Genomic DNA, 18,325 nt, shown 5'->3' on the forward strand with positions numbered 1-18,325 from the left:
TTTCAGGTGGTTTGATTTATTTGGTCTGACCGACAGCGCATGGTGTTAAGCAAACATGGTAATACCCAAAAGGGGAGGTGGGGTGCAGGAAACAGCAAGCTTTGTCACAGCTCATCACTGAGAGCACAAGTTCACTTTAGTGTAATGTGGGAGGATGAGTAACCAAATTACTAACATACTGGCCTGTAGGCATAAAGATGGCTTCACATTTTCAAACACAAAGCAAGATATAGATGAATCGGGAGATATTTAGCTGCTTTCCTTGCCAAGTGTATGTTTGTCAAACAAGTACTCTGCCATGCCATTCTGTGGGGCACCCATGCGGCGCAGGTTGGTCACCCAGTCTGCCAGCTCCTTGATGGACTTCACCTGTTCGTCCAGGTAATGGGTCTCGATGAAGTCACACATCTGAAACAAAGCATGGTTAAAACTACTAAGAAACAGTACGCGTTTCTGCTATCCATCAAACAGCCGACATTCAACTATGAAATGTTCACATCTTTAGGAACAGAATTTTGCATTGTGTTAACCTAAGGAAAGAAACAAGACTTGTCCCAACATGTAGGGCCAAAGCATTTTTAAAGCGCCTGCCTTGTTTGTCATGTTTAATATTACTCACATGTGGGTCGTTGTGATCAGAGCACAGTGCGTGCAAGTCCAGAAGAGACTGGTTGACGCTTTTTTCAAGCTGCAGTGCACATTCAAGAGCCTCGACACCACTGCCCCACTCATCCCGTTCAGGCTTCTGCAACAGAAAGCAGGAGAAGGAAACAATGATGCACTTCTTAAGGGGAGGCCACTGACCAGGCAGCAAGTACATGGTTTAGTCAAGTAGGTTAACAGTAAGTTTGCAGTTTTTGAGTTAACTTTAGCCTTGGGGCTTGTTTGAGAGTATACAAAAGATAAGCGGCACAAAACACACACACCCTCAGTATCTTCATTTGCACCGTGCTGCCCTCCCAACTTGGGTGTGATAAGTGTTGAATTAAGTGAAACAGCAAATTTTTTTTTTTTTTTTTTTAAATGAGTCAATACCCTGACATCCTGAAGGAAGATCCTCCCTCCACGCTGGTTCTGAACTTTCATGAGCTTCTCTGCATGCTCGTGCTCCTCGTGGGATTGGTTACGAAAGAACTTGGCAAAATTGTGTAAAGCCTGGTCATCTCGGTCAAAGTAGTAACTCTGTGAACAGAAAAATAATTTTGGTCCGAGTCATTTATTAACCAGAGGTGAAATAGTTTGCTGAAACAAACATGTACTTTGCTGTTAGTATTAAACCCAGGAAACAAAATGAGAAGTGAAAGACTTAAGAGTCTCAGAAGTCAGTTTTGTTGCCAATTATTTTTAGATCTTGATACAGTGACTTAAAGTGATGTTGCGTATATGAAACACCACATTTATTACTCTTGCAAATGGATGGCCTACAGGGCTTTGTGTTCTAAGGGCAGGCAACAAACACCAACCTTCACCTGTAACCTTATCTTCTACGTACTTCAACCTTTGTTAACTTGCGTGACCACAAAAGAAATGCCTCAATATGCAGGTGTCGGCTGATACAAAGAGTGTGTTAATGTTCAAGTCTGTTATTGCTCCAAATGCTCCATCCAAACTCCTTCAGCAAATCGAGCATCATTGGCTGATCTGAAAAGAGGTCATTTGAAGCTAGAGGGACAGACACACACACAGACAGACAAGACTCACCATGGACAGGTAGACGTAGGAGGCATACAGCTCCAGGTTGATCTGCCTGTTGATTGCAGCCTCGCAGTCCTGATGGAAGTTTTGTCTCACCTGGGAAGTCATTGTTCTGAAATACCCCAGAAATTATTTTAATGAACACAAGCCATAAATGTGAACCAGGAATCGATCTACACCGTGTCAAGGAATAGATTATACTGGCACAACCAAAACTAAGGATTATTATCGTTTGTAAAATCATATTGTGGAAGTGTATCGAAAGATGTGGCCATGTGTATTTTGTGTCGTGTTTTCAACAGTAAACTACACACAAAAAAGTGTGCATTACATAACCCCAAAGCTAGATTTAATTACAGGCAGACGTGTAAAACGTCCAAATTGATGTAAACGAACACCATTGTTCCCTGTGAAAAAATATAGGTTCCTATGCCATTTGTTTTTTTGTTTAACATTGTGCGAGTTTAATTTTGGTTTTTTTTTTTTTTTTAAACCGTCGACAAGAGGCGGAAGCTGTTGGCACAACCAAGCTAGCAGCACGGCACAGACTGCGTAGTAGCTTACTGCGCCAAGGCCACACCGACGACGAAAACAACCCACTTATCCAAGACGTTGGCCTGTCGGAAACAAACACATGCGAATTACGAAATGAAGTAAAAGTGTTCTTACCTTAATTCAGAAGCGGACTTTGTTTGCGAAAAGGTCGAAACTAAGAGGTAGCTGGCAAAACGAGCAAGTTAGCTTGCGACAGAAAGCGATTTGTTGTCCTTTAGGTCTGAGTGATGAATTTTAGACAGTTAAAAGGTTGCCGTTCAAGCACTGTTGAAGCAGGTAACCTTCACTGTCCGCTGCCGAGACGTGACTGAAGAACTGGCTTTTGTGCTCTCGCGAGCCAAGAGGGGGCGCGCAGCATGACGTCATTAAGGGTGTGACGCTGTTCCAAAAGCTGGCGTCATGCCGCTCTTCTACTTTCGCGACCTGCGAGTGTGTTGACGTTTGTGCTTGCTGCTGGCTTTTAAGACACAATATTTGCAGCGGTGGTTGAAGTAGTCACACTCGTCGGCACTTGCAGCTAGTACAAAACGCTGTAGAGTCTTTTGACGAGGACTAACCAGGAACCAGACTTGATCATGTTCCAGTACTGGCCAACTTGCGTCATTATTGGCTCCCGGTCCTCTTGAGATGCGATTTGAAGGTTTTGTTACTTACTGCTTACTTTCGCTGACTTGGTGCCGTATGTTCCTTCCCGAAGCCTACGTTTGTAACATTTTGTTCCGGCACAGGTAAATGGCAGAACACTATAGCAGGAGACCGGCACATAACACCCGTAGGAACTTTAAATGTCTACAACAAATTTTTTTTTTAACCAGATGTTACCACAGAGACAATATACGATGTTTAGGCTTTGTTCATGTTTGCATAGTTAATATAATATTTGTATATATAAAGAATATACATGTATGTAACCTTTGTCCCAAAACACCAACCATTAAGACTTTTTTTTTAAAAAAAATTTTAATAGCAAATTCGGTTTCAAGCCATCATGTCACCAATCTGTAATTATGCTTGTTAGCGCAACATAGACAGCAAGTCCGCTAGACTGTAACAGGTTGTGGACAGTGTGAAACTGTTTTTCACCATTTCAGTTTATGTCCTGGGTAAGTAAGAAGTTGTCAGAAAAATAAACACTTAAGTACAGACACAGAATCTACATTTTATACCAGAAGTTTACATACTGTACACTTCATAAAAATACACAATTTTTTCAGGTCATTGCTCATTTGGAAGACCCATTTCCCCCATTTCCATCCAAGCTTTAATTCCTGGCTGATGCCTTGAGATGTTGCTGCAGTATTTCTACATAATGTTCTTTCCTCATGATGCCATTAATTTTGTCAAGCGCACCAGTCCCTGCTTTAACAAACCACCCTACAACATGATGCTGCCACCCATGTATTTCACAGTTGGGATGGTGTTCTCAGGCAAGACAAGGCAAGGCAAATTTATTTATAAAGTGCATTTAATAACAGTAACTCAATTTTGTTTATGTGATTAAAAGCATTTTTTAAAAAAAGCAAAAGACATTTAAAAAACAAAGTACAGAAGAGTAAAAAACATTAAAAAAGAGACTAACATTACTAAAACGTACAGGCTTGCAAGCTTCCGCTTTGTCCTTCAAACAATACTCATTATAGCCACACAGTTCATCCATCAATCCATTTTCCGTACCGCTGATCCTCACTAGGATCGCGGGCATGCTGGAACCTATCCCAGCTATCTTTGGGCAAGAGACGGGGTACACCCTGAACTGGTCGCCAGCCAATAGCAGGACACAAATAAACAACCATTCACACTCACATTCACACTTACGGGCAACTTAGAGTCGTCAATTACCCTACCATGCATGTTTTTGAGATATGGGAGGAAACCGGAGTACCCGTAGTAAATCCACGCAGGCACGGGGAGAACATCCAAACTCCACACAGAGGAGGCCTGATTTGAACACGGGTCCTCAGAACTACGAGGCAGATGTGCTAACTGTGCCGCCACACAGTTCAATTTTAGTTTTTTTCCCCCCCTTCTCAATATGTCCAGGGTCCTCTGAACCAGACTCCCAGAAGGGATTCAGGGACATATACCCTGCAGTCATTATTGACGAGGAAAAACATTGCACATCCATCCATTTTCTGAGCCGCTTATCCTCACTAGGGTCGCGGGAGTGCTGGAGCCTATCCCAGCTATCTTCGGGCAGGAGGCGGGGTACACCCTGAACTGGTTGCCAGCCAATCGCACGGCACACATAAACAAACAACCATTCGCAGTCACAGTCACACCTACGGCCAATTTAGAGTCTTCAATTAACCTACCCTGCATGTTTTTGGGATGTGGGAGGAAACCGGAGTGCCCGGAGAAAACCCACGCAGGCACGGGGAGAACATGCAAACTCCACACAGGCGGGGCCGGGGATTGAACCCCAGTCCTCCGAACTGTGAGGCAGACGCTCTAACCAGTCGTCCACCGTGCCAAACATTGCACAATCAAGTGGAAAAAAATGAAGGGTACACCCCAACTCAACCATACTGTATTCCTCTTCTATGAACACCAAATCCTCATACTGAAGGGAGTCCAAATTAGCTGTCACGGTGTAAGGTCACAGAGGATAAAGTATACAGCATAATTGACAAATAAAGGTTTTGTTGAAGAGCGTTTCACAACTCCTGTAAAGTCTACTGACTCAGCGCTGTGTGTTTTCCCAGTGACATCACAGTGCAGCATGAAGAAACTGTATTTATGACTCACCACCAGGACATGACTGCTTGTCATTCATACCTCTTGGAAAATACAGTGGGTACGGAAAGTTTTCAGACCCCCTTACATTTTTCACTCTTTGTTACATTGCAGCCGCTTGATAAAATCATTTAAGTTCATTTTCCCCCATTAATGTACACATGGCACCCCATATTGACAGAAAAAAACATAATTGTTGTAATTTTTGCTGATTTATTAAAAAAGAAAAACTGAAATATCACACAGCCATAAGTTGTCATGGTCTGTGTTTTGGTTTGGGTTGTGTTTAGTTTTGTTCCATGTTTTCCTGTGTTCCATGTTTGTCGTGTGCTCATTAGGTTGTCGTGTCCACCTGTTCTCGTTTACTTTGTGTCGACCAATCAGCTCTCTCCAGCTACTCGTGTCTTGTCCAGGTGTTCCTCGTTGTCTCGTCAATTAGTTCGTATTTAGTTCCCTGGTTTCATTCAGTTCTTGTCGGTTCATTGTCGTTGTCACATGTCTGCCATGTCATAGTCGCCAGTTATCTTTATCATATTGGTATGTCATTGTCAGGTGTCATTTTCCCTATCTATTCCACGTCTTACTCACAGGTCATAGTTTGTTTCCAGTTTTAGATATTCAAGTGTTTCTTTGTTACTTTGGTTTGGTTGTTATCTGTTGTGGGACTTCGTTTAGTTTTGCTTTATCCAATATCCTTGTTTTCCCTTTTTGAAGAATAAATATTATTTTGAGATTCCCGCACTCCTGCCTTGCCTCACTGCTTCCCTGCAATTGGGTCCACCATGTTCTTGCCTTGCGTTCCTCGCCTTCGCCCTAACCACGTACATGACATAAGTATCCAGGCCCTTTGCTGTGACACTCCTATATTTAAGTTGGATGCTGCCCATTTCTTATGATCATCCTTGAGATGGTTCTACACCTTCATTGGAGTCCAGCTGTGCTAGCTTGTACTGATTGCACTTAATTAGGAAAGCCACACACCTGTCTATATAAGACCTTACAGCTCACAGTTCATGTCAGAGCAAATTAGAATCATGAGGTCAAAGGAAGTGCCTGAAGTGCTCAGACAGAATTGTGGCCAGGCACAGATCTGGCCAAGGTTACAAAAAAATGTTCTGCTGCACTTAAGGTTCCTAAGAGCACAGTGGCCTCCATAATCCTTAAATGGAAGACGTTTGGGATGATCAGAACCCTTCCTAGAGCTGGCCTTCCAGCCAAACTGAGCAATTGGGGGAGAAGAGCCTTGGTGAGAGAGGTAAAGAAGAACCCAAAGATCACTGTGGCTGAGCTCCAGAGATGCAGTCGGGAGATGGGAGAACCATCACTGCAGCCCTCCGCCAGTCGGGGCTTTATGGCAGAGTGGCCCGACGGAAGCCTCTCCTCAGTGCAAGACACACTGCATGGAGTTTGCTAAAAAAAAAAAAAAAAACACCTGAAGGACTCCAAGATGGTGAGAAATAAGATTCTCTGGTCTAATGGAGCCCATGCAACTAGGCAAGATCCATTCAGACCCCCTGGAACATCAGCGCCACGTTACTCACATGCAACTAGGCAAGATCCATTCAGACCCCCTGGAACATCAGCGCCACGTTACTCAGCGGTTATGCATTTATTGTGGACAGCCAGGTCACTTCATTGCCACCTGCCCCCTCAAACCAAAAAGACCGGGCCCACCACGACCTTGTGGTGAGCCAAACCCACACCTCTCTCAGCTCTCCCTCTGGTATGACCGTTCCCTCGTGTCTTCTTGGTCCCGTCAACAACAGCCCTATTACTACCCTCATTGACTACGGCGCTGATGACAGTTTTATTCATGAGGGCTTGGCGTGTCAGCTTCAGCTTTCCCTCAAGCTCATCCCGTTCCCTAAGAAGGTCACTGTCTTGGAGGGGCATCTCATCTCCCCTGTCACCCACCAAACTGCACCGTTCACCCTGCTCATTTCCGGAAACTTCCGTGAAACCATCCAGCTGTTTGTCATTACCTCTCCACAGACTCCATTAGTCCTTGGAATCCTATGGCTCCAGAAACACAACCCTGTCATCGTTTGGACTCATCTGTCCATTACCGGTGGAGTCCTTTCTGCCACTGCCATTGTCCTCTGTCATATGTTTTCACCCTCCCCACCCTCCCCAGCCCCCCCTCCAGCACAGTACCACCGGAACCCTTCCTTCCTCTTGCTTCGTTGGGGCAGCTTCATCAAGCGTTGATTTTCAACTCTGTGGAGCATTCCGTAATTGAATGTAAAGCATCAGGGAAGAGTTCAAGTATCTTGAGGTCTTGTTTTCGAGTGACGTAAGAATGGAGTGGGAGATTGACAATCAGATTGGTGCTGTGTCTGCATCAGTCTGTCTTGTGCACCACCGTCACCTATGGTCATGAGCTACGGATCGTGACTGAAAGATCATGGATACAAGCGGCTGAAATGACTATCCTCTGCAGGGTGTCCGTGCTCACCCTTAGAGAAAGGATGAGATCATCATCATCCGATTGGTCATCCGGGAGGGTCTCAGGGTACAGCCGCTGCTACACCTCAGCAAAAGGAGCCAGGTAAGGTTGCTCAGGCATAACGTTAGGATGCCACCTCTGTGGTGAGGTGTCCCATGCGCGCTATTAGGAATCTCACGCACGTTCATCAAGACATCAAGACATGCCCGGCTGTGTCATGATTGGCTCCTGCATCGCGGGCAGGGCAGGCTATGCAGATGTAGCGACATTACCATCCCAAATATGTATCACATTTGTACAAAATAAAAACAAAGAAGTTTGTTATGGTTAGGTTTAGGGCTAGGGTTGGTGGTTTAGGATGGGTTAAGGTTAGTGGGAAACATTAACACCGCTACACTGAAGTCACATACTTCTTTTCCAGTCTGGAAGCAGTAGGGCGTGTTCTACTGGGATACAATAGCCAATCAGAGTGTTGCAGCACGTGTCCTCGAGCCAGTAATATTTGAGCAGGGCGTGTCCTGCCAGGAACGCCCATGGGTTTCCGAAAAACGTGTCCTGGGCATGTCCCACAAATCATGTGCATAAACTCCTGTGATCCTTGATCAAATCTGTACCGAAATGTTTAATTGTCATATGTAATAAATAATGTTAAACTATTGCAAACATTTTTTTTTTTTACCAATCCCCCTTGTTTTGTTTTTCCAGTAACTGAACAACCTAGTATCCTACTTCTGATTTCAGAATTAGTTATTCATCGACAGTATTTGTTGTGTATATGCAATAATATGAGATGATTAACCATTTATATGGTTTGACAGTCATAACGGCCCTCTGAGGGAAATCGTAACCACGCGGCCCGCGACAAAAATGAGTTTGACAGCCCTGAGCTAGCGCCTTCACGCAACTTACATGTCGGTTATTCGTCTGTTGGGGAAAACTGCCGAGTCTCATAGTTGCTGTTTCCCGCCAGGAAAGGCAGATGTGAAAGGCAAGGGTGTCAAGTGTTAGAGGTAAAAAGAGAACAAAGAAAGACCGCGGACAGGGTTTAGCCTGGCGACCGTTCGAACCTCTACTACCCGGTTCTTTTATTCTGGTTGAGGTGATTCTTCAATTATCAGGCCAGATGAAACGTTGAACAATTTCTTAAAAAATACAGAGTCAAACAATAAGGTTGGTGAATGTTCAACGCTGAGGTCTTCCACATGCGGCTCAATCAGCTTCGGGCGGAAAAAGACCACGGAAGTTCTTTGTCATAGTCTCTTATAGTCGAAAGACTGCTTCCTGTCGTGACGCTATCCAGTCTTGGACCAATCCGAGCTTCTCCTCGGTGTCATTGGCAGGGATACGTCAGTACGGCTGCCGTATTGAATGTGTCAGTTCTGCCTGTACCGAAGGGCACACTCCAACAATGCCCCAAATATCCGAACGTTCAGAGAGCGCGCCTGCAGTGAACTTCCCAACGTTCCCAACGGGTGTTGGATTTGCAGCTAAGTGTAATGCAGCTACATGTTTAAGAGCTGGGTATGTATCTTTAATGGGATGTGTGAAACAAAACGTGTATGGAGTGTTGCGTAAGCGTGCAGCCAGTAATTTCTATCAGAAGGCCACTGGGCTTGGCCTGCTCTCTGAATTTCCCCCTTGACAAAATGGGTAGGTTTTGGCCATTTTGCTATTTTCGATCTGCACCCCCTCACCGTTGACACAATGGAGAGGATGTGACCTTAATAGTTGAAAGGAGGCGGTCCCTCAACAAGCTCTTCAATATTATATTCATATATCCATTTATATTCATTGGTCACTCTCGGCAGTAACCAAAATGAAATAAGATAAGGAATTCAGGTGTCTGCACTCTGGTCAACTGTCTCCCACACATTCATGCATCAAAAACGCCAGAAATTATAGTACGCGTGTTTCAACGATTTGCTGAATTGATCATTTCCGTTCTTCAACTCGTCACTTCTCAAGTTTGAACTACTGTGGTCGACAAAATATAGTTGACCCTGACGTGATTTGAACACGCAACCTTCTGATCTGGAGTCAGACGCGCTACCGTTGCGCCACAGAGTCATATAGAAATCTGTGGTCCAGCGTACATTAGTGTTCATTTTTCGAAAATATTTTTTTCAAAAAAAAAATAACGGCTGTGACATTCGCGAAGTGTTGCGCAGTGTCGTAGAGGTGCGTTTAATGCAGTCTTCAGGAAATAAAGCGCAGCACTTCGAAATACAGTGACGCTGGTGCTCAAGTTAAGGCCGCTGAAATAACGTTTTCCAAACCAATTTAAACTACATTTAGCTTTTAAAAGGACATTTAAAAAAAATAATTACAAAAGTTCAAACATGTTTTACCACCACCTTCTGGACAGAGGAATATGTGGTCCATGAGCACATCTGCCTCACAGCTCAGGGGTTGGTACTGAGGTCATTGAATCTCCAAGCATGTTTTACGCAATGGCAGATACCCTAATATTCTCAAATTATAAAATATGTGATCACACGTGAGCTCACAAAACCAAAGAAGAAACCGTTACAGATGTGCTGCCAGAGGTTTGTAAAATGGCGTTATCCTCAAAAACGACTTGCTTTGGAAAATACTTCTTGCAGTCTGGAGAACCCATTTTTATCCAAAAAACAACTAAGACATGCTTGTTGTTATTTACGATCTTTTCCTTTTGTTGAGTCAAGGCGCTTCTTGATTGGCTATATTTTGTTTCATGTCCCAATTCACAGCATTGTGACTCAGGAGAAGTCAGCTCTCCCTCACAAACGAAGACTTTTGGTTGTAAATATTGAACACGTTAATTATTTAAGATTGTTGGCCTCAACCTGTTTTGGACCCTAAACTCGGGATGAATCCCCTCTTAAGACACCTCAGACCTAAAGACAATCTTATGACTTAAGATTGTCTGGCATTTGATGTGCTTGGTCGGGAAGGGGCAAAATCTGCCCGATTGCCTTTTGTGTACCGGGGCATATTTTTGGATTGTGGGAGGAAGATGGAGTGCCCACAGAAAACACCAGAAAAACTTGAACCCCCACAAGAAAGGCCTGAGCAAAGGTTCAAATCCAGGACGTTTCGATTGTACACCAACACGCTGCTTCTTTACTGTTTTTTTGGGTAGTAAACTAATTTATCCCACAATTTTGACAGCAGATGGTTTAAACGAGAGAACCATTGAACAGCCCTCCCAAGCTAATAAATTATCCTTAACGATTGTTAACTATATTGCAGCAGTGGAGTTTGCACACTTAGTGCAGTACAATTTTAAGCAACACATTTTATGCAAAGATCTTTTTGAGATGCACTTCGACACGACTATAAGAACATTTTTTAAACAAATGTTTTATTCCATACAAAGAGCTTAGTCAAAAAGACCGAATCCCATGTCATCATCAGATTCTTCAGACTCTTCCTTCTTCTCTTCCTTCTTTTCTTCAGCTGGAAAAGCAAAACAAGGAAATTGGTGAGTCTAATAGAATTTCAAATTAACATTGTGATTATGCGCGCCGCCTCGGAACTAGTGAATAGATCGGGCAGATAGCAAACTTGCTAATAATAACCAAGGAGAAAGCAGAAACTGAGTGCCAAACAAGGTAGTAAATCTTTTGACGCTCACCTGCAGCAGGGGCAGCTGCTTTTCCTGAGCTAACAGCTGCAGAACTGGCAACTGCTACAGCACCGCCAGCCGGCATGCTGGCCAGTTTGCCCATACCTGAGGAGACATGATGGTGGACGTCAAGCACAGGCTGTTACAGTTGAGGTCACAAAGAGGATATCATTAACACATTGTGATACAGACATCTTAGTCGTGATAACAAAGCCCAATAATTACCTCATTTGTGGTCCTGTGTCTGCTTGTTTGCATCAACTACAGATATTTACAAAACCAGTTATGTAGGTGGAGACCCGGACGGAATTGTGTTTTTGTAATACATTATTATGGAAACTCCCCCTTCTCCACAGAAGGCTTGCCTTTCACTTCATTTGAACGTCAGTTAAACCATTTCTTCCAGTTGTACGTTACAGCCATCTACAGTTCAGGAGAGGAACTGCATTGTTTGCAATTAGGAAACGAATACACATTTTAAATTAAACCCTATAAAACGAATTAGCAATCCACCTCTACAGCACGATTTTTTAAAAAAGTGATCGTTTATAGGTTTTTATTGTACACATACAAGTCAGAATTTAAAGTTGCGTGCCTTCAGTGTAATAACCATCTTGCATCGTGGCAGGCAGCACTGCTTTTTATTGGAAGAGATGCAGAGTAATTGACAGCAAGCCGACGCAGCGGTCTTCAACTTCCGTCAACTCTCGTAATAATAATTTCCAAAGAGAGAATACATGCCCGTGAATATTGTTTTACGCTATGTTTGTATGTTCTGTTCCTGTGTGTGTTAATGTAGCAGTTTAAAGGTTTATAATGAATCCCTTTTTGCACTAAATTCTATCACACATTCGTTTGACAAAATCATGGTTCGGTTCAACATGGTTGGTATTTAAAATCAGTCACTTTCCTGAAATAATGGCCCAAGTAAAAAAAAAATAAAAAAATCGAAAAACAACTGAACCAAATGTTGACTATATTATGTATATATTTTATATCATTTCATTTCAGGCTAAAAATAGCATGATCTGTTAAACTGAGGAAATAGGCGATTTAAACAGTGGTTGGCAGCATCATGACATAAAAAATAAATTTTCAAATAATGTCAAATGGCATTACTTCAGGGAGGTGACCATATACAATGTTTAAACGTATTTTGTTTAATTTGTCAGTTTAACTGTAAACTGAGGGTGACAAACAGACAACAAAATGAAGCAAGCATGGTTTTGCCATTTGGAAAACTGTGAGAACAGGTGCTAAGGAAGACTTACAAAAAAAGTGTTTTCATCTGTTTTAAGTAGACTTTACACCGATTTGATCGGTATCGGCTGATAATTAGGCATTTCATGCTGATCGGCTTTAATGTCATAATTCTCCGATCCGATCAAACCACCGCAAGAAATTTACTCCACGTCGCTGTCGTGTACAGTATATTAAAATCCAAAAGCTAATTTATTTTTAGCCTTTTGACATAGTACTGTAAATATCTGCCCACCAATAAAGTTATTTAAAAAAAAAAAAATGTCGGTGGTGTGGTACAGACAAAAACGTAACCGGATCAGACTACAAGACAAATTTGGTCTTTCACGATTGCACTATGTCAGACTACTGCAATAAAATCTTGTATTCCGATACCATAACGCATAACGTAGCCCTATGGGAGGCACAAGCCAGTGCAAACTGTAGGTCGGTCCCAAGCCCGGATATATGCAGAGGGTTGCGTCAGGTAGGGCATCCGGCTTAAAACATTGCCAAACAAATATGAGCGTTCATCCAAAGAATTCCATACCGGACCTGTCGTGGCTCGGGTTAACAACGTCTGCCACCGGCGCCGTCAACCTGCAGGCCGCCGGTGGAAATTCAGCTACTGTGGGTCGAAGTCGAAGAAGAGTTGGAAAGCGGGTTCTTCGGCAGAAAGAGAAGAGGAAAGCACACAGTCTAGAACTGAATGTGGGGACTTTGAATGCTGGGACGATGACAGGAAAATCTTGGGAGTTGGTTGACATGATGATTAGGAGAAAGGTTGGTATATTGTCGGGAAGAGAAATGGAGTCGGGGTTCTTTTAAAAGAAGAGTTGGCTAAGAATGTCTTGGAGGTGAAAAGAGTATCAGATCGAGTGATGAGGCTGAAACTTGAAATTAAGGCTGTTGTGTATAATGTGATTAGTGGCTATGCCCCACAGGTAGGATGTGACCTAGAGGTGAAAGAGAAATTCTGGAAGGAGCCAGACGAAGTAGTTCTGAGCATCCAAGACACAGAGAGAGTCTTGATTGGTGCAGATTGTAATGGACATGTTGGTGAAGGAAATAGGGGTGATGAAGAAGTGATGGGTAATTACGGCATCCAGGAAAGGAATTTGAAGGGACAGATGGTGGTAGACTTCGCAAAAAGGATGCAAATGGCTGTAGTGAACACTTTTTTCTAGAAGAGGCAGGAACATAGGGTGACCTACAAGAGCGGAGGTAGAAACACGCAGGTGGATTACATCTTGTACAGACGATGTAATCTGAAGGAGGTTACCGACTGTAAGATAATGGTAGGGGAGAGTCTGGCTAGACAGCATAGGATGGTGGTATGTAAGATGACTCTGGTGGTGGGGAGGAAGATTAGGAAGAGAAAGGCAGAGCAGAGAGCCATGTGGTGGAAGCTGAGACAGGACGAGTGTTGTGCAGCTTTTCGGGAAGAGGTGAGACAGACTCTCGGTGGACGGGAGGAGCTTCCAGAAGACTGGACCACTACAGCCAAGGTGATCAGAGAGACAGGCAGGAGAGTACTTGGTGTATCTTCTGGCAGGAAAGGAGAGAATGAGACTTGGTGGTGGAACCTCACAGTACAGGAAATCATACAAGGAAAAAGGTTAGCTAAGAAGTGGGATACTGAGAGGACAGAGGAGAGGCAAAAGGAATACATTGAAATGCGACATAGGGCAAAGGTAGAGGTGACAAAGGCCAAACAAGAGGCATATGATGACATGTATGGCAGGTTGGACACTAAAGAAGGAGAAAAAGATCTATACAGGTTGGCCAGACAAATGGATAGAGATGGGAAGGATGTGCAGCACGTTAGGGTGATTAAGGATAGAGATGGAAATATGTTGACTGGTGCCAGTAGTGTGCTAGATAGATGGAAAGAATACTTCGAGGAGTTGATGAATGAGGAAAATGAGAGAGAAGGGAGAGTAGAAGAGGCAAGAGTGGTGGACCAGGAAGTGGCAATGATTAGTTAGGGGGAAGTTAGAAAGGCATTAAAGAGGATGAAAAATGGGAAGGCAGTTGATGACATTCCTGTGGAGGAATGGAAGCATCTCGGAGAGGTGGTTGGAGAGTTTTTGACAAGCTTGTTCAATAGAATTCTAGCGTGTGAGAATATGCCTGAGGAATGGCGGAAAAGTGTTATGGTGCCCATTTTTAAGAACAAGGGTGATGTGCAGAGCTGTGGGAACTATAGAGGAATAAAGTTGATGAGCCACACAATGAAGTTATGGGAAAGAGTAGTGGAGGCTAGACTCAGGACAGAAGTATTTGCGAGCAACAGTATGGTTTCATGCCTAGAAAGAGTACCACAGATGAATTATTTGCTTTGAGGATGTCGATGGAAAAGTAAAGAGAAGGTCAGAAAGGAGCTACATTGTGTCTTTGTAGATCTAGAGAAAGCCTATGACAGAGTACCCAGAGAGGAACTGTGGTACTCCATGCGGAAGTCTGGAGTGGCAGAGAAGTATGTTAGAATAATACAGGACATGTACGAGGGCAGCAGACCAGTAGTGAGGTGTGACAGTCGAATTTAAGGTGGAGGTGGGACTGCATCAGGGATTAGCCCTGAGCCCCTTCTTGTTTGCAGTGGTGAAAATAGGCTGACAGATGAGGTAAGACTGGACCCCGTGGACCATGATGTTTCCAGATGACATTGTGAACTGCAGTGAAAGCAGGGAGCAGGTAGAGGAAAGATGGAGGCATGCACTGGAAAGCAGAGGAATGAAGATTAGCCGGAGTAAAACAGAATATATGTGCTGAACGAGGGGGATAGTGGGGGAAGATTGAGGCTACAGGGAGAAGAGATAGCAAGGGTGGAGGACTTTAAACACAACCCCAATTCCAATGAAGTTGGGACATGATGTTAAACAAATAAAAACAGAATACAATGATTTGCAAATAATGTTCAACCTATATTTAATAGAATACACTACAAAGACAATATATTTAATGTTCAAACTGATAAACTTTGTTTTTAGCAAATAATCATTAACTTAAGAATTCCATGGCTGCAACACGCTCCAAAAAAGCTGGGACAGGGTCATGTTTACCACTGTTACATTCACTTTTTCTTTAAACAACATTCAATAAACATTTGGGAACTGAGGACACTAATTGTTGAAGCTTTGTAGGTGGAATTCTTTCCCATTCTTGCTTGATGTTCAGCTTCAGCTGTTCAACAGTCCAGGGTCTCCGTTGTCGTATTTTATGTTTCATAATGCGCCACATAATGCGTCCATAATGGACCGTACATTGTATTGTACGTTGAGGAACATTGTCGTTAAACTATTTTCTCACCCACTTGTTCACAAAGTGGTGAACCTTGCCCCAGCTTTGCTTGTGAATGAATTCAGGGAAGCTCCTTTTATACCCAATCATGTGGGATGTTCCAAACAGGTGTTTGATGAGCATCCCTCAACTTTCTCAGTCTTTTTTGCCACCTGTCCCAGCTTTTTTGGAACGTGTTGCAGCCATAAAATTCTAAGTTAATGATTATTTGCTAAAAAACAATAAAGTTCATCAGTTTGAATATTAAATATCTGTATTCAATTAAATATAGATTGAACATGATTTGCAAATCATTGTATTCTGTTTTTATTTATGTTTAACACAACGTCCCAACTTCATTGGAATTGGGGTTGTACTTGGGGTCAACCGTCCAGCGCAATGGTGAGTGTGGTCAGGAAGTGAAGAAATGTGTCCAAACAGGCTGGAATGGGTGGAGGAAGGTGTCAGGTGTGTTATGTGACAGAAGAGTCTCTGCTAGGATGAAGGGCAAAGTTTATAAAACAGTGGTGAGGCCAGCCATGATGTACGGATTCGAGACAGTGGCACTGAAGAGTCAACAGGAAGCAGAGCTGGAGGTGGCGGAAATGAAGATGTTGAGTTTCGCTCTCGGCGTGACCAGGTTGGATAAAATTAGAAATGAGCTCATCAGAGGGACAGCCAAGGCTCGATGTTTTGGAGACAAAGTTAGAGAGAGCAGACTTTGATGGTTTGGACACGCCCAGAGGAGAAATAGTCAGTATACTGGTAGAAGGATGAGGAGGATGGAGCTGCCAGGCAAGAGAGCTAGAGGAAGACCAAAGAGAAGGTAGATGGATGTCGTGAGGGAAGACATGAGGGCAGTTGGTGTTCGAGAGGAGGATGCAGGAGATGGAAAAGGAAAAGGATGACGCGCTGTGGCGACCCCTAAAGGGACAAGCCGAAAGGAAAAAAAGAACATTCCGATGCCACTGCGTCCAGTCTTTTACGATCACTGGATACACTTGTTACCATAGCGACGACAACAACAATGGATCGCGCCGTGTGTTTGTAAGAAAAAAAATGGGGGAAAACGTGTGCTGTTGGTCATCGGTGCTCACTTGCTTGAGGTATGTTCATGTAACAAGAGATGGCTTGCAAGCAGGCAACAAAACGTTAATTACAGTAAGTTAGCACCCATTCTTTCTGTCATGTTGGTTTGACCTGACTGATTAGAATACACGATATGACTAGGGCAGTGATTTCCAACCTTTATGAAGCCAAGGGACATATTTTATAATTGAAAAATTTCACGGCACACCAACAAACAAAAATGTCACAAAATATATACTTCCCGCCATCTAATAGAAGACCATTCATTTGTTCTGTCCTACACTATGCCTCACTGGCATAAGAAGATCAAGATAATTATTTATTGTAAATATATTTTTTTTTTTAGCAATTAAGTACACAAGTATATACAGTAAATGAGTAAGTCATTTATCTAGACACACTGCTCCATCTTGTGATCGGATATCGTTTTGTTTTAACTCGGTGATCGACCCCAAAATCCTGATCGTGTTAAGCCTAGTTTTAAGTGTGTTTTAATATGATTAAATGTGCTTAAGTGTGTGGGAGGGGTAAAACTTTTTTTTTAACGGGTTTATTTGGTCTCACCGTAGCACAGATTTTCACTTATTGTGTGTGGGTCTGGAATTTATTCCCTGCGATAAGGGGAACCCCTTATCGCACAAAGGCTGCCTTCAACTAGAGAACTCTATCCCATTGCAATGTTTTCACAGCTATTGCTGCATGTAGAAGTTACGACATGGAACAGTGACACCCACCAGCAGCAATCACGTCATTCACTTTCTTGCCCTTGAGCTCAGACAGGACCTGTTGAATGAAATGACATTTGTGACTGCCACTCAAGTATAAGTGCAGTTTAAATAGACTAAGGAAGTTGTACGATACAAGTACCTTCTCTAGGCGAGTGTCGTCAGCCTCAATACCAACACTTTCCAGGATCTTCTTGATGTGTTTAGCATCTGGATTATCATTGCCACCAAGGGCAGATAGCAGGTAAGCAGCAACGTAACGCATTCTGTAACAAGTTGTTATGGAAACAAATATTAGGGCCACTGTAACATGTAAAGCGACTCTGCCAGTAAGTACACATTTGAGTGAGTAGTTATAATCACACCAAAAAACGAATTTTAGAATATTTGTTGGCTGTCAAGCAGTTTCGGGTGAGTATTTGAAATGCTTTTTCTAATCTTCCTCAACGTAGTAAAGCCACAGCACCATTTATTTCACCTCATCAACAATGGCAACTACTACTACACACTGTGACGATGCACATTTCTAGCAGTAGGCTACCATGTGGCGGTTCCCTTCGGTACAAGTTTCAAATCTTCATTTAACCAAAACACGTTCCACTTAACCAGACTCTTCTTCGCCGGGTATTTATGGAGCCGCTAGGTTCATTTGGCCACTTAAATAAAGCAATTAAAATGCCTTTAGAAGGCCACTCACTTGAGCAAGAAAGGCGAACGCGTGTTCACTGGGAGCTTAGCGCAGACGGAAAGGAAATGACGCCACACAACCAGAACGGACGCGCACTCATTTTCTTCTTCGTTTTCAATAAATGTTGAGTTACACGTTATGCGCCACCTGGTGTACTATCCAACCATGTGTACAGCTGTGAGTATTTTTTATTGGATTAAAACTGTAAAGCCTACGCATCACAAAAACATTCTTGAAAAGGTTGCACAGGCAGTTTTTTCCCACTA

The 18,325-nt window shown here is 43.1% G+C and overlaps 2 protein-coding genes and 1 non-coding gene across 3 annotated transcripts; all 3 read right to left on the bottom strand.

Moving 5' to 3' along the window:
- Window positions 1-2,573, bottom strand: fth1a (ferritin, heavy polypeptide 1a). Its single transcript, XM_061758791.1, has 5 exons — window positions 2,365-2,573; window positions 1,702-1,807; window positions 1,036-1,182; window positions 620-745; window positions 1-408 (listed from the first exon to the last, which is right to left on the bottom strand). Exons 2-5 carry the CDS (start codon window positions 1,801-1,803, stop codon window positions 250-252), a joined length of 534 nt encoding a protein of 177 aa, XP_061614775.1. The 5' UTR covers window positions 1,804-1,807; window positions 2,365-2,573; the 3' UTR covers window positions 1-249.
- Window positions 2,574-9,424: 6,851 nt separating this feature from the next.
- Window positions 9,425-9,496, bottom strand: trnaw-cca (transfer RNA tryptophan (anticodon CCA)). The gene has a single exon. It is a non-coding gene; the product is annotated as a tRNA-Trp (tRNA).
- Window positions 9,497-10,753: 1,257 nt separating this feature from the next.
- rplp2l (ribosomal protein, large P2, like) lies at window positions 10,754-18,205 on the bottom strand. Its single transcript, XM_061758803.1, has 5 exons — window positions 18,069-18,205; window positions 17,514-17,637; window positions 17,381-17,429; window positions 11,046-11,141; window positions 10,754-10,867 (listed from the first exon to the last, which is right to left on the bottom strand). The coding sequence occupies exons 2-5, from the start codon at window positions 17,634-17,636 to the stop codon at window positions 10,791-10,793; spliced, it is 345 nt and encodes a 114-aa protein (XP_061614787.1). The 5' UTR covers window position 17,637; window positions 18,069-18,205; the 3' UTR covers window positions 10,754-10,790.
- Window positions 18,206-18,325: the final 120 nt, after the last annotated feature.

This window comes from Phyllopteryx taeniolatus, chromosome 2 (assembly GCF_024500385.1).
Source record: "Phyllopteryx taeniolatus isolate TA_2022b chromosome 2, UOR_Ptae_1.2, whole genome shotgun sequence".
NCBI lineage: Eukaryota > Metazoa > Chordata > Actinopteri > Syngnathiformes > Syngnathidae > Phyllopteryx > Phyllopteryx taeniolatus.